Source organism: Oncorhynchus gorbuscha, linkage group LG05 (assembly GCF_021184085.1).
Source record: "Oncorhynchus gorbuscha isolate QuinsamMale2020 ecotype Even-year linkage group LG05, OgorEven_v1.0, whole genome shotgun sequence".
NCBI classification, from domain to species: Eukaryota; Metazoa; Chordata; class Actinopteri; order Salmoniformes; family Salmonidae; genus Oncorhynchus; species Oncorhynchus gorbuscha.
Genome location: NC_060177.1, coordinates 82,034,175 through 82,051,295, shown reverse-complemented (window position 1 = coordinate 82,051,295; position 17,121 = coordinate 82,034,175). Strand labels below are relative to the sequence as shown.

Here is a 17,121-nt window from a genome sequence, read left to right as displayed (position 1 = left end):
CATTCACCCACTCACCCATTCACCCACAACTGAACATCAAGAAACAACAAAATGCCTATCCTGCCACAACATGCTGAGTAGCACAGGTTTTTTATATTATTAGAGTTCAGGGCTCTACGCTGACATTTTTAACAAGGAGTACTAAGTACAAGGAGTACTAAGTACAAGGAGTACTAAATAAATCTAGGAGAACAATTCAAATATTTGAGTGTTTTAATGAAAAGAAATGACCAAACATTCATGAATAAAGAATTTTTGGGAGTAATCCATGCTCAATCAAGCACAATCATTAGGTGAGACAATCATTTTCAGTTGCCCATTTAAGGGATGGGTTGTTACCATGGTAACCCGGGGACCAGCTTGTCTGTGATTTAAAAAAATCTGCCTCGCAGCAGACCGTTGCAGCAAACTCAAACTAACATTGAAAAACTACCTAGCGAGTGAACAAAACGATGTAATGCAGTCAATCTCTCCTCTACTTTGAGCTAGCAGAGATGGACATGCATGTTATTGATGTTAACTCTCTGTGTACATTTAAAGGCCAGCGGTGCTGCTCTGTTCTGAGCCAACTATAATTTGCCTATGTGCCTCTTTGTGGCACTTGTATCAAGTTTCAGTACTTGTGTCACAGATCCCTCTGGAACTTTCATTACACACACCTGGCCCCTATTCCCACTGATTGTATTTGTATATATGTGCCCTTTGGTTTCCATTGGGCGGTCGATTATTGTTACAATGTCCGTTGGTGCGTGTGAGTACCTGTGATGTGTGTTTTGGGCTTTCGCACCCTTATGGATTGCGCAGATGATTACGTGTCTCGTCCCGTGTGGTATCATTGTGCAGATGATTACGTGTCTCGTCCCGTGTGGTATCATTGTGCAGATGATTACGTGTCTCGTCCCGTGTGGTATCATTGTGCAGATGATTACGTGTCTCGTCCCGTGTGGTATCATTGTGCAGATGATTACGTGTCTCGTCCCGTGTGGTATCATTGTGCAGATGATTATGTGTCTCGTCCCGTGTGGTATCATTGTGCAGATGATTACGTGTCTCGTCCCGTGTGGTATCATTGTGCACGTGTGTTATTTATTCGAGGTGCTCCTCGCTCTTTTGTTTAGGGTTTCTACCCTGTGTTTTGTTACGTGTTTTCATACCAACATGAAAACCGGAGTTTCAGTTTCCAGAGTCCCGGGAAATACCAAAAATATCGGAAGTTCCTATTAAAGCGTTTAAAACCAAAATGTGCTCACTATGCCAGGGTTCACCCCAAATAAGAAGGTCACTGTGCCACCTTTTTGGCTTGGCTGCACCACTAGTAAAGATTTTAGAGCAAATTAAACTGATAACCTATGTAGTAATGATAAAGTAACTATCTTTGATCAACATTGTTGTGAATTGCGAAACAGGCCGTTCATAAATTCCCATCGTTATCATGTTCCTCAACTAATTCATCACATTTCAGCAGGAAGCTATCACCACACAGAGTGTGCACAGGACGCACATAGCACATCCAAAGTATAGCGTTGTCCAATCGTATTAACTTTGTAACGGCACTCAGACAAAATTCAAATGACCGAAGTTGCTAAGCCAGTTAGATAACCTCCTTCAAAATATGATAGAATATCTCTTATTTTTGGAAAAATCAAGTTGATGATTATACGGATAGCAGATCAGCTCATGAATAACAAAGAGAGGACATGTTTGAAATGTCAAGGTATCTTAACGGGGACCAACTGTTTACCATATGGAGAGGGGAGGGGAGGGGTGAAGAGAGGAAAGGGGGAGAGAGGAGGAGAGGGGAGGAGAGAAGAGGGGTGGAGAGAAGAGGGGAAGGGGAGGGAGGAGTGGAGTGAAGACAGGAGAAGAGAAGAGAAGAGAAGAGAGGAAAGGAGAGGAGAGGAGAGGAGAGAGGAGGAGAGAAGAGAGGGGAGGAGAAGCGAGGGAAGGAAAGGAGGAGTGAGGAGAGGTGAGGGTTGAGGAGACGGGAGGGGAAGGGAGGGGGTAATATCCATATCTACTCTCATACCGTTTGTTGATTAGCATTTTTATACCAAAGCTCCTCTTATGGGCAGCAAGTATGAGACAGCGCAGAGAAGCGGAGGAAATTATATTGCGCTATTTTGACATGCATAGTAGGCCAGAGACATGCTTTTATAATGCAACCTATGGATTACAGAAAACAGGAGTTAGGGATTTGTGTTTCAGTAGGATTGGGACTGGAAAGGAAACTAGCCTAGACCTCATGCCTCTGAATTGTTATCAGACTTCATGTCTGTGACAGAGATGCCTGTAGTGAATTGTGCATAGGCCTATCACATTTGTGACTGTGAAGAGTCACAATGGCAGCTCAAAGAGGCACATGTTGTTTAATAGACTGTATTGTAGGGGTTTCCTGTAGCGTTTATTAACTGCATTTGTGTCGCGTGTGCAGTCTGCTTGGGTCAATTATGCATGTGCTTTGGATTTGTGGCAACTTTCTGTGAATGCTTATATTAAAGAACACCCACTCACCCATTCCCTCACTCACCCATTCACCAACTCCCCCATTCCCACACTCACCCATTCCCCCACTCACCCATTCCCCCACTCACCCATTCACCTATTCCCCCATGGGTGAGTGCAGCCATTCCTTCATTCACCCATTCACCCACTCCCCCATTCCCTGTTTTATAGCACAGCCTCAGATATAATAGCCATCTCCTTCACATGGCTTGACAGTTGGCACTGCCTCTCCAACTACAGCCGGACATTGTAATGATAATGATGGTAATGATGATATATTTCATTTTAAGTGTCGAGCTTTTTCGGATCCCAAGGACACTGTGCCCATACATGTCATGACAGTGAAGACTGGCTGGATCACACTGCTCTGGTGTACAAAAGCTTCTGTCTAGGATAGGCTGCAGGGATAGGAAGGGCTGGATGGATGCTGGTGAGGGATTGCAGAGGAATTTTTGTTTGTTGCTCTGCTGGCTGTGGCTGCTGCCGAAGTGAGGAGAGGGCTATGACTGAAACACAATGTCCTTTCTGTTTGTTAATTCTCTGCCCTCCTTTAATATCTTACAACATCACACATCCTTTCTAAGGTCCCTGCACCACAATAAATTATTGCATATTGGCCTATACTATTCCGATATTGTTCAATATATGGCCACTATCATAATTTACATACTGTATGTTGTGCCAGTCGGTATACATTAAGGCTCATTGCCTGTACAGTTGGCAGTATGTTTCTTATTTTGCAGATACAAATGATATCCCCACACCTCCAGAGCACCTTGTTAAGGGGTTACCTTGTTAACCACAAGAGCTTCTTCTTAGTCGATTGAACTCAATGCTGTATTTTTTTCCTTTAGAGGGAAGAGAGCGTGACCCCAAGTTATTATATATGATCTCTTCTATGATCAAGGATCTCTTCTATAATCTATTATTTATGATCTCTTCTAGGGTCTCTTCTGGGATCTATTATCTAGGATGTCTTCTAGGATCTATTATATATGATCTCTTCTATTATCTATGATCTCTTCTAGGATCTATTATCTATGATCTTTTCTATGATCTATTATCTATGATATCTTCTAGGATCTATTATCTATTATCGCTACACTACAAGCATTTCGCTACACTCGCATTAACATCTGCTAAGCATGTGTATGTGACAAATACAATTTGATTTGATTTGATTTCTGGGATCTCTTCTAGGATATAGTATCTATGATCTCTTTTAGGATCTATTATCTATGATCTCTTCTAGGATCTATTCTAGGATCTATTATCTAGGATCTCTTCTAGGATCTATTATCTATGATATATTATCTATGATCTCTCCTAGGATCTATTATCTATGATCTCTCCTAGGATCTATGTTATATGATCTCTTTTATGATTTAGTATCTATGATCTCTTCTAGGATCTATTATCTAGGATCTCTTCTAGGATCTATTATCTATTCTATGATCTCTTCTATGATCTCTTATCTATGAACTCTTCTATGATCTCTTCTAGGATCTATTATCTATGATCTCTCCTAGGATCTATTATCTATGATCTCTTCTAGGATCTATTATCTATGATCTCTTCTAGGATCTATTATCTATGATCTCACCTAGGATCTCTTCTAGGATCTATTATCTATGATCTCTTCTAGGATCTCTTCTATGATCACTTCTGGAATCTATTTTCTAGGATCTCTTCTAGGATCTATTATCTAGGATCTTTTCTAGGATCTATTATCTACGATCTATTTTAGGATCTATTATCTAGGATCTTTTCTATGATCTATTATCTATGATCTCTTATAGGATCTATTATCTATGATCCCTTCTATGATTTCTTCTAGGATCTGTTATCTATGATCTCTTATAGGATCTCTTCAAGGATAGCATGTCTTATCAATTAATCTGTAATCATGTATATGCCTATTAAACTGGCCATTTAATCAATTTAATTGTGATTTTGGTTGCATCTTTAACTGCCTTAATTAGCCTACAACTTATTTGATATTCAACAAGATCTAGAACTCTTCAACACAATTACCTGCTGCCTCTTTCCCTCAGGGTTACTGAAGCTACAGCCTAGAAGGACTTGGAACTGAAATGTCCATCTATGTTGCTGTGCTGGTGCATATTTAAAGCGGCTCTTTCTTAATATAACTGTACAGTTATGATGTCCTTGCTTTTGAGCAACTCCATCTTAATGAGCTGTTTTAATGTGGTCCGCTGGGTAAATTATGTAACATGTGTTATCATTAAGGCGATGTTGAACTGGGCCGGAAGCACTTTCTCATCAATTGACTTGAAAGGCGAAGTAGCCCCCATGGAATCATAGTCGTGATTGGTGCGTTGCAACTTCCTACCCACAATCCCACATTCCTTGACGAAAAGCTGCCACAAATACTCACTCAGTATAGAAGTGTGTGTGTGTGTGCCATGTGGGTGCGTGTGTGTGAGCGTGCGTGCGATAGAAAACTACAAGTCTTCAAATGACTGCAGAGACTCATGTGGTCGGATAACATTTCAATAGGTCCTTATGACAGAGCGTGTAACCCACGTGCGGCTCGGCTGTTTATGTGTGTCCACACAAACTACTGTCTATATTACACCCATCCCTGTGCCTGAAAGCATCCGTCAGAGGAGAATCAATAGAGAGAGAGGGCATGGCGTTGTCTAACTCAGTCAGACACCACAGTGAGGGAGGTTTATTCCCAGCACAGCCAGTTGCAATGTGAGCTGGATTCCAATGCTAACAGGGAGAGCTGAAATCATGGGAAATCATAGGTAGGTAGAACTACATACAGGACATTCTAGGATCTCGAAAGAGCATGGTTATAGACATTGATGTTAAGGAGAGGTCAGAAACACAACAGAGAGGGAGGGTACAGTGCATAGCGTTCTGAATTAACGGGACAGCCTACTTATACGAGGGCTATTATGGATTAAGATGGTCTATTTAATGTGTTCTGACAGAGACGAGGAGCTACCGACACATTTCAGAAAAGAAAATGCTCTCTTTCTCTCTCTCTCTTTCTTATGTCTCCGTTCTCTCGCTGTTATCTCTCCCTCTCAGGGACACACACACATGCTCAGACAGAACACAAGCATGTACACACTTTATGCATATGCCTTTCATTGCATATTTAGGTCACTGTACTGTGGATGTTCTGTCCCTTTGGACTATAAGAACAGAGAGTCATTCTTCAGAGATGTTGCCAGAGGTAGGTGTGACTTCAGGAAGCCTTGTTCCAGTGGGCATGATGAGCTGTGTCTTTCCCTTGGCTTGTACACCTCTGGAGCACTCAATGCCAAATGCTACTCAGGCTTAGGAAGTGTAGTTTTGGGAAACAGATAGAAAACTACAAGTCCCAGCAGCCCTCTAAATGACTGCAGAGACTCATGTGGTCGGATAACATTTCAATAGGTCCTTGAGAGGACAGGTGACAGAGGACTCAGACAGGTTCAGCAGCATGGATCTATGTTATTTCTCCAATACTTGCAGTGTTTAGCACCAGTTTAGCATTAGCAGTTGTTGTTTTTGTATCAATTAGTTTGCCAGATCTACTGTCAAGGTGAGGTGAAAATCAATTTGTCCCTGCGTTGCATGCCTTGGGGGCTAAAGAGTGTTACAGTGTATATGATAGGTTATCTGCATGATTACCAAGACAACAGAAACGTGTTCAGGCTCTTCTATCGCTCTGTGATGCCTCTGATAGCAGAGGCAGAGATAGAGACGGTGTTTGATGTGGTAGCAGAAGATATGGAAGCGCTAATTACAGTAAGAACATCTCAGGTATTATGTTTATGTTCATTTCAGAGCCCTGAACTACTGCCATCAAACAGACTGACACTCAAAAAGAGTTGGTGACAGCAACACCCTGTTACCATGGTGACATTGGTCTCACTTCATTTAGATAGTTTCGACCTCGATACAGTAGATGGTCTGTACCTTGCTCGGACTATCAACAGACTTTCAGTTTCAGTTGGAATTTTAACTGATTTGAACCAATTTAATAAATCAAACTGACTGTTTTGATTGATTAGGTGAACATCTTCGTTCTATTCCTGGACAAGAACACCTGACTCAATCACTCAGCTGGGTCATTCCACGAATAGAGTGCCTTTTGGCTAGTGTAATTTAGTCGAAAATGGCTATTTCACCTAATTTTAAAATTCTGTCACAAAGAGTAATGTTCAACTAAATAAAAAACATGTATTCTCATCTCAAGAGGTTAAATTAAGAAAAATTGCTATAAAAGGCCAATGAAAGTAACAGTTAAGCGTAACAGGGTTGACGATTTCACTAAATTAGCCATAACAGGTGCGGTGCCTAGTTGGAACAAGATCCTGCAGTACCTGCAGGACTCCAGGAACAGGGTTGCCTACCCGTGATGCGGGACATGCCAAAATTGGGATTTTCAGGGCAAACAACAAATATATTTGAATGATAACACTGAAAATCACTGGTGTAATAGATAATATGTTGGAGAATGTGGAAATAAAGAGGTTCAGATAAGTTTCGCAGTGTGTGAAGATGTTTATTTGGCAGTCACAGATGGCTTAAGAGACTCAGAAGGTCCTGAGTTGTAGTTTAGAGTTGTGTTGGTAAAACGTATTGTCTTTCATCCCTGTTCACACCTGAGTGGTTATTGGCAGCAGGTTGCCTAGTGGTTAAGAGCGTTGGGCCAGTAACCGAAATCCCAGAGCAGACAAGGTGAAAAATCGGTTAATGTTCACTTGAGCGAGGCAATTAACCCTAATTGCTCCTGTAAGTCACTCTGAATAATACTAAAATGTTAAATGTACTGGACCTCTCTTGGGTCCTGAGTACTTCCTGTTTGTGATGTGCAGCACGTCATCCTTATCCCGGCTGAATAGAGTATAGATCAGGCATTTAGGTTCAGCTCTAAAGAGTTTGGCCTCAGAAATGCTTCGATCAGGAATGGGTTCCAAAAATAGATTTAAATTGTCAATTAACAGTTGAAACAATAACAAAGCGGACACCCCCCAATGTTCCCTCAAATTATTTTGGGGCACTGAGCAAATGTCACGTCTTCTGACTTCTGGCTTACTTTTACTGTGAACACTGAGGCTCTACCCGCTTTAAGTTACAGTTATAACAGCCTACAAGAGTGGCCTACCATCAAAAACAATGGAGAAAATGCATCCCATAACATTTTAATATGGAAATAGCTGTTCTATCATTCAGCCTGTAGTAGCAGCCAATGTGTGGTGTTCAATGTAGGTTCTACATTCTGTGAGACCATAAGAAGTGACAAATCCAAAAAGGGGTTTATCTCTTTGGATTTGAAGAAGATCATATTTAGTGATGTCACGCTCGTCATCGTAAGGAAGAGTGGACCAAAGTGCAGCGTGGAAAGTGTTCATGATCTTTATTGTCAAGAATCACTCAAACAAAAATAACAAATACGAAAGCGAACAGTTCCGTCAGGCACAGATACTAAACGGAAAACAACACCCCACAAAACCCAAACGGAAAATGGCAACTTATATATGATCCCCAATCAGAGACAACGATAGACAGCTGCCTCTGATTGGGAACCACACTAGGCAAAAACAACAAAGAAATAGAAAACATAGATTCTCCCACCCGAGTCACACGCTGACCTAACCAAACATAGAGAATAAATAAGGATCTCTAAGGTCAGGACAAGTGAACTGGTCATACAGAGCACTCTTCGTAATAATTCAATTCATATTCATTTATTCTTATGACTGTTTGATCAAAAGTACATTGTAAATATAGGAATGGTGTGGTTGATTCTCGATTCTCATGATTCATATTAGCAAACCCCTAGAGGTTTATAACTTTAACTACCATCTACCTGAGTATGAAGTGTGATACAGATCTAGAAGAATCTGACGTTTTCACGTTTGACAGTGTCTCTGATTCTCAACATGTTCTTAACATGTTCATTCTGTGTTTGTTGATTGATTTCAATGTCACCCCGATACATCCATTCAAGCTGCTACAGTACGGAATCTGTCTGATTTGTCGTCATTTGAACGTGGAAGCCATTGAGACCGACCCAGTAGGTTTTGCTTCCTGCTGCTGTCCTCTGGTCTCCTGTGGTTTGCATTCAGAGTCTCCCGTCTGTTCCCAAACTAATCAAATAATTTTATCCGAGAATCCCTGTAAATCCTAATGTGTGATCCTAATCTAGGGTTGAGTTCTTCCGGGTCGTTATCCTAGATCGACACTCCTACTCTGAGACGCTTCTGTTTCTCTGTTTTTGCATGTCCTCTGTGAAAGCATGCCGCCTTCCCTCCCTTCCTGCCTCCTAATGACCTAACCTGTCCCCTATCTGTCTACTGTGCCTATAGGTATCAGGAAGAGTACAGTATGGACTCTACCAACGCCCAGTAAGTCCCAGGTTGCATCCCAAATGGCACCCTATTCCCTATATAGTGCACTACTTTTGACCAGGGCCCAGGTCAAAAGTAGTGCGCTATGTGAGGAATAGGGTGCCATTCGGGACACAGTTCCAGCATCATGCTAGCATGGCATGGCATGTGTCCTGTGACTCCGGCCTCTTACAGGAGGTTGATTAACACACACAGCTTGTTGTTCTTCTATCCCTGGGGTGGCAGGTAGCCTAGTGGTTAGAGTGTTGGGCCAGTAACCGAAAGGTTGCTGGATCTAATCCACGAGCTGACAAGGTAGAAATCTGTCATCCTTCCCCTGAACAAGGCAGTTAACTTGGTGATAGTAGGCTATCATTGTAAATAAGAATTTGTCCTTAACTGACTTGCCTAGTTAAATAAATGTTAGAAATAAAATAAGCCCTGGCCTACATTATGGGCCCTGATCAAAAGCAACTGTAAAGGGAACACACAATGCTTGAATCAATGTTGTTTCCATGTCATTTTCAATGAATTTACATTGAAAATGTATGTGTGTCATTTGTAATGCATCTATAGTCTCAGCGCCAGATTAAACTACAGCATTACTCTCAGCACCAGATTAAACTACAGCATTACTCTCAGCACCAGATTAAACTATGGCATTACTCTCAGCACCAGATTAAACTACTGCCTTAGTCTCAGGACCAGATTAAACTACAGCCTTACTCTCAGCACCAGATTAAACTACAGTATTAGTCTCAGCACCAGATTAAACTACTGCCTTACTCTCAGCACCATATTAAACTACAGCATTACTCTCAGCACCAGATTAAACTACATCATCAATCTCAGCACCAGATTAAACTACAGCCTTAGTCTCAGCACCAGATTAAACTATAGCATTAGTCTCAGCACCAGCACCAGCCTCAGTCTCAGCACCATATTAATCTGTTGAGCCTCTGTGATTGATTCATTTATAGAAGTACACTATATGACCCAAAGCATGTGGAAACCTGCTCGTCAAACATCTCACTCCAAAATCATGGGCGTTAATATGGAGTTGGTCTCCCTCTTTGCTGCTATAACAGCCTCCACTTTTCTGGGAAGGCTTTCCACTAGATGTTGGAACATTGCTTCCATTCAGCCACATTAGTGAGGCCGGGTACTGATTTTGGGCGATTAGGCATGGCTTGCAGTCGGAGTGCCAATTCATCCCAAAGGTGTTTGATTGGGTTCAGGTCAGGGCACTGTGCAGGCCAGTCAAGTTCTTCCACACTGATCTCGACAAACCATTTCTGTATGGACCTGTCTTTGTGCACAGGGGCATTGTCATGCTGAAACAGGAAAGGGCCTTTCCCTTTCCCAGCTTGGCCATTCTACTGTCAATGTTTGCATGTGTGTGTGCTTGATTTTATACACCTGTCAGCAACGTCTGTTTCTGAAATAGCCGAATCCACTAATTTGAAGGGGTGTCCACATACTTTTGCCTTGGGCAACACCAACGCCTCCAGATTATTGGGTTTAGTTCAATGGTGCAGTCAGTGGATATGGTTTCAAATTTTAATGTCACACGTACAGAAATGTCTTTCTTGCAAGCTCTAACCCCAGAGATGCAGTAATCAATAACAATGTAATGCTAAAAATAGCAAGGTAGAACAAAAACACACAAGAGATAAATAAATAAATAAATAAAGAATAAGAAGAATATGATAAAGTAAGGAAGCACACTATATACAGTATCAGTTCCACTACCATATTTACAATGTGCAGGGATACTGGATCGATAGAGGTAGATATATATAGGGGTAAGGTGACTATGTGAGTGTATAAACAGAGTAGCAACGGTTTGTATGTGAGCGTATAAACAGAGTAGCAGCAGTTTGTATGTGAGCGTATAAACAGAGTAGCAGCAGTTTGTATGTGAGTCTACAAACAGAGTAGCAGCAGTTTGTATGTGAGAGTATAAACAGAGTAGCAGCAGTTTGTATGTGAGCGTATAAACAGAGTAGCAGCAGTTTGTATGTGAGTCTACAAACAGAGTAGCAGCAGTTTGTATGTGAGAGTATAAACAGAGTAGCAACGGTTTGTTTGTGAGCGTATAAACAGAGTAGCAGCAGTTTGTATGTGAGTCTACAAACAGAGTAGCAGCAGTTTGTATGTGAGTCTACAAACAGAGTAGCAGCAGTTTGTATGTGAGAGTATAAACAGAGTAGCAACGGTTTGTATGTGAGCGTATAAACAGAGTAGCAGCAGTTTGTATGTGAGTCTACAAACAGAGTAGCAGCAGTTTGTATGTGAGAGTATAAACAGAGTAGCAGCAGTTTGTATGTGAGCGTATAAACAGAGTAGCAGCAGTTTGTATGTGAGTCTACAAACAGAGTAGCAGCAGTTTGTATGTGAGTCTACAAACAGAGTAGCAGCAGTTTGTATGTTAGGGTATAAACAGAGTAGCAACAGTTTGTATGTTGGAGTATAAACAGAGTAGTAGCAGTTTGTATGTGAGAGTATAAACAGAGTAGCAGCAGTTTGTATGTGAGGGTATAAACAGAGTAGCAGCAGTTTGTATGTGAGCGTATAAACAGAGTAGCAGCAGTTTGTATGTGAGTGTATAAACAGAGTAGCAGCAGTTTGTATGTGAGTCTACAAACAGAGTAGCAGCAGTTTGTATGTGAGAGTATAAACAGAGTAGCAGCAGTTTGTATGTGAGCGTATAAACAGAGTAGCAGCAGTTTGTATGTGAGTCTACAAACAGAGTAGCAGCAGTTTGTATGTGAGAGTATAAACAGAGTAGCAACGGTTTGTATGTGAGCGTATAAACAGAGTAGCAGCAGTTTGTATGTGAGTCTACAAACAGAGTAGCAGCAGTTTGTATGTGAGAGTATAAACAGAGTAGCAGCAGTTTGTATGTGAGCGTATAAACAGAGTAGCAGCAGTTTGTATGTGAGTCTACAAACAGAGTAGCAGCAGTTTGTATGTGAGTCTACAAACAGAGTAGCAGCAGTTTGTATGTGAGAGTACAAACAGAGTAGCAACAGTTTGTATGTGAGAGTATAAACAGAGTAGCAGCAGTTTGTATGTGAGAGTATAAACAGAGTAGCAGCAGTTTGTATGTGAGAGTATAAACAGAGTAGCAGCAGTTTGTATGTGAGAGTATAAACAGAGTAGCAGCAGTTTGTATGTAAGTGTATAAACAGAGTAGCAGCAGTTTGTATGTGAGGGTATAAACAGAGTAGCAACAGTTTGTATGTGAGAGTACAAACAGAGTAGCAACAGTTTGTATGTGAGGGTATAAACAGAGTAGCAGCAGTTTGTATGTGAGAGTATAAACAGAGTAGCAACAGTTTGTATGTGAGAGTATAAACAGAGTAGCAGCAGTTTGTATGTGAGAGTATAAACAGAGTTGCAGCAGTTTGTATGTGAGAGTATAAACAGAGTTGCAGCAGTTTGTATGTGAGAGTATAAACAGAGTAGCAGCAGTTTGTATGTGAGAGTATAAACAGAGTAGCAGCAGTTTGTATGTGAGAGTATAAACAGAGTAGCAGCAGTTTGTATGTGAGAGTATAAACAGAGTAGCCGCAGTTTGTATGTGAGAGTATAAACAGAGTAGCAGCAGTTTGTATGTGAGAGTATAAACAGAGTTGCAGCAGTTTGTATGTGAGAGTATAAACAGAGTTGCAGCAGTTTGTATGTGAGAGTATAAACAGAGTAGCAGCAGTTTGTATGTGAGAGTATAAACAGAGTAGCAGCAGTTTGTATGTGAGAGTATAAACAGAGTAGCAGCAGTTTGTATGTGAGAGTATAAACAGAGTAGCAGCAGTTTGTATGTGAGAGTATAAACAGAGTAGCAGCAGTTTGTATGTGAGAGTATAAACAGAGTAGCAGCAGTTTGTATGTGAGAGTATAAATAGAGTAGCAGCAGTTTGTATGTGAGAGTATAAACAGAGTAGCAGCAGTTTGTATGTGAGAGTACAAACAGAGTAGCAGCAGTTTGTATGTGAGTGTGTGTAGAGTGTCAGTATAAATGTATGTGCATTTGAGTGAGTGAGCAGATGATGCAGTGAGTGTTCACGTGTGTTTTGGAGTATCAGTGTGTGTAGTGTGCATAGAGGCAGTGTAAAAATAATAATGAAATACACAGGTCAACTCAGTCCTTGGAGCCATATTGTTAGCTCTTTAGTTAGTTATTTAGGAATATTATGGCATGGGGATAGAAGCTGTTCAGGAGCCTGTTGGTGTCAGACTTAATTCATCGGCACCGCCTGCTGTGCGGGCGCAGAGAGAATAGTCTATGGCTTGGGTGGATTTTCCAGGTCATGCTGATATAGAGCTTGGCCCCAGTTATATACAGGGCTGTCCGCACAACCCTCTGTTGTGCCGTGCGCTCGAGGGCAGCAGTGATGCAGCCAGTCAAGATGTTCTCAATGGTTAAACTGCAGACATTTTTGAGGATTTGAGGTCCGATGCCAAACTGTTTCAACCTCCTGAGGAGGAAGAAGTGCTGTTGTGCCTCTTCTTCACAACTGTGTGCATGTGTGTTTACGTTCTTAGTGATTTGGACACTTGGTTGGAGTACTTCATCTGCCTGCCTGTTTGCTGTCTGTTTGCCTGTCTGCCAGTCTGCTTGCCTGTCTGTCTCCTGTCTGTTTGACTACCTGTCTGCCTGTCTACTTTCTGCCCACCTGTCTGCCTGCCTGTTTGCCTGCCTGTCTGTTGTCTGCATGTCTGTTGTCTGCCTGTCTGCTACCTGTCTGCTGTCTGTCTGTCTGTCTGCATGTCTGCTGCCTGCCTGTCTGTCTGTTGTCCGCCTGTCTGCTGCCTCCCTGATTGTCTGCTATCTGTCTGTCTGCTACATGTCGGCTGTCTGTCTGTCTGCTACCAGTCTGTCTGCTGTCCACCTGTCTGCTGCCTCCCTGTCTGTCTGCTGTCCATCTGTCTGCTGCCTCCCTGTCTGTCTGCTACCTGTCTGCTGTCTGTCTGTCTGCTACCTGTCTGCTGTATCCCTGCCTGTCTGATTTCTGCCTGTAAGACTGTCTATTTTCTGCCTGTCTGCTTTCTGCCTGTCTGCTGCTTGTCTGCTGCTTGTCTGCTGACTGTCTGTCTCTCTGCCTGTCTGCCTGTCTGCTTGGCTGTCTGTTTATTATGTTGTCACCCCAGGCATTGTAATGGTACTTGGTACATACTGTACTATCTGGAAGTGCAAATGATTGATTGTCTTCATTGTGGAATGCCTATTAACCAATGACAGCCGGTTTGATAGGCGCTTCCTCAGCATTTTATTAAATTATCAAGGTGGCCTAAACCGTCTATGGACGATGACTACATCTAAAATCAGATCAACACAGTGCCGGTCCGCTCAACAATTGCCAACTCTAAGTCAAAAAGCAATTAGTCTTTCATGTGTGTGTGGTACATTTTTGGGGGGTTACTATGCCTGGTGGGCTGGAAGTGATAACATGCTCTCTATTCTCTCTGTGGTTTCTGTACTATCTCTGTCGGGGAAATGGATGGTGCATGGGGTTCCTTAGGGATGCTGTAAGTGCTGGTGGTTCAGATTCAGAAGCATACAGCTTGGCCTACTGTAAGTGTTGGCACGAGTGTTGTCTCATATGTTCTTTCCCCTATGGAGGTGTGGCTGGAAGAGGGAGGGAGGGAGGGAGGGAGGGTATTATATGGCATATATAGGGAGGAGGGAGGGAGGGAGGGAGGGAGGGAGGGAGGGAGGGAGGGAGGGAGGGAGGGAGGGAGGGAGGAGGGAGGGAGGGAGGGAGGGAGGGAGGGAGGGAGGGAGGGAGGGAGGGAGGGATCTGTTCATAATGGTTGTCATCCTGCGGGATTTGTTTTGAGTGCAGTGTGATCCCTGTCCTGACTTCCTCACCCGAGGCCATAGAGGTCCCTGAAGTGTGTGTGTGCCAAGTGCAAACCTACTGCTGTGGGTAGAAGTTGCCCTTAGGCACTGATTAACTTAGAGCTTGCCCTCTATCTTGCCCTCTATCATGACCTTTAGGGTGAACCCGCAAAACTGATGGTATATCAGTGTCTGCGGGAAACTTCTTCCATACTCCACAGTATAGATTTTTTTTTTGTCTTAGAAAATACTTTGTTGCCACAGCTCAACTTCAGAGTGCAGTCAGTCTGCAAAAACACTAGTCAAGCTCTTCTAATCTGAATGTATATGTCTTCATCATATGTCTTCATCATGTCTTCATTATGTCTTCATCATGTCTTCATCATGTCTTCATCATGTCTTCATTATGTCTTAATCATATGTCTTCATCATGTCTTCATTGTCTTCATCATATGTCTTCATCATGTCTTCATTATGTCTTCATCATGTCTTAATCATAAGTCTTCATCATGTCTTCATTATGTCTTCATCATATGTCTTCATTATGTCTTCATCATAATCTTCATTATGTCTTCATCATTATGTCTTCATCTTTATGTCTTCATTACGTCCTCATCATATGTCTTCATCTTATGTCTTCATCTTATGTCTTCATTATGTCTTCATCATTATGTCTTCATCATGTCTTCATTATATGTCTTCATTATGTCTTCATTATATGTCTTCATCATAGTCTTCATTATGTCTTCATCATTATGTCTTCATCTTTATGTCTTCATCTTTATGTCTTCATTACGTCCTCATCATATGTCTTCATCTTATGTCTTCATCTTATGTCTTCATCTTATGTCTTCATCTTATGTCTTCATCATGTCTTCATCATATGTCTTCATCTTATGTCTTCATCATATGTCTTCATCTTATGTCTTCATCTTATGTCTTCATCATATGTCTTCATCTTATGTCTTCATCTTATGTCTTCATCTTATGTCTTCATCATGTCTTCATCATTATGTCTTCATCTTATGTCTTCATTATGTCTTCATCATATGTCTTCATTATGTCTTCATTATGTCTTCATTATGTCTTCATCTTATGTCTTCATCTTATGTCTTCATCATATGTCTTCATTATGTCTTCATTATGTCTTCATCATAGTCTTCATTATGTCTTCATCATTATGTCTTCATCTTTATGTCTTCATTACGTCCTCATCATATGTCTTCATCATTATGTCTTCATCATGTCTTCATCATATGTCTTCATCATTATGTCTTCATCATGTCTTCATTATATGTCTTCATCATATGTCTTCATTATATGTCTTCATTATGTCTTCATTATATGTCTTCATCATAGTCTTCATTATATCTTCATCATTATGTCTTCATCTTTATGTCTTCATCTTTATGTCTTCATTACGTCCTCATCATATGTCTTCATCTTATGTCTTCATCTTATGTCTTCATCTTATGTCTTCATCATGTCTTCATCATATGTCTTCATCTTATGTCTTCATCATATGTCTTCATCTTATGTCTTCATCTTATGTCTTCATCATGTCTTCATCTTATGTCTTCATCATATGTCTTCATCTTATGTCTTCATCTTATGTCTTCATCATTATGTCTTCATCTTATGTCTTCATCATGTCTTCATCATTATGTCTTCATCATATGTCTTCATCTTATTTCTTCATCATGTCTTCATCATATGTCTTCATCTTATGTCTTCATCTTATGTCTTCATCATTATGTCTTCATCTTATGTCTTCATCATGTCTTCATCATATGTCTTCATCTTATGTCTTCATCATATGTCTTCATCTTATGTCTTCATCATATGTCTTCATCATGTCTTCATCTTATGTCTTCATCATATGTCTTCATCTTATGTCTTCATCTTATGTCTTCATCATTATGTCTTCATCTTATGTCTTCATCTTATGTCTTCATCTTATGTCTTCATCATATGTCTTCATCTTATGTCTTCATCTTATGTCTTCATCATATGTCTTCATCTTATGTCTTCATCATGTCTTCATTATATGTCTTCATCTTATGTCTTCATCTTATGTCTTCATTATTATGTCTTCATCATTATGTCTTCATCATGTCTTCATCATATGTCTTCATCTTATGTCTTCATCATTATGTCTTCATCATGTCTTCATTATATGTCTTCATCTTATGTCTTCATCTTATGTCTTCATTATATGTCTTCATCTTATGTCTTCATCATGTCTTCATCTTATGTCTTCATCTTATGTCTTCATCATGTCTTCATCATATGTCTTCATCTTATGTCTTCATCTTATGTCTTCATCTTTATGTCTTCACTATGTCTTCATCATATGTCTTCATCTCATGTCTTCATCTTATGTCTTCATCTTATGTCTTCATCTTATGTCTTCATCAT

General features: G+C 40.9%; 1 protein-coding gene across 10 annotated transcripts in view; it reads left to right on the top strand.

The window, feature by feature from the left end:
• LOC124036573 (potassium channel subfamily T member 1-like) overlaps window positions 1-17,121 on the top strand; it is a 164,306-nt gene that overhangs the window by 56,672 nt on the left and 90,513 nt on the right. For 6 of the 10 annotated variants that reach the window (XM_046351304.1, XM_046351301.1, XM_046351303.1 and 3 more), the window contains one exon: window positions 8,838-8,876. The exons of the other annotated variants lie outside the window; for them this stretch is intronic. In XM_046351304.1, coding sequence (XP_046207260.1) covers window positions 8,838-8,876 — 39 coding nt within the window. The remainder of the gene's footprint in view (window positions 1-8,837; window positions 8,877-17,121) is intronic. 10 annotated transcript variants of the gene reach the window in all.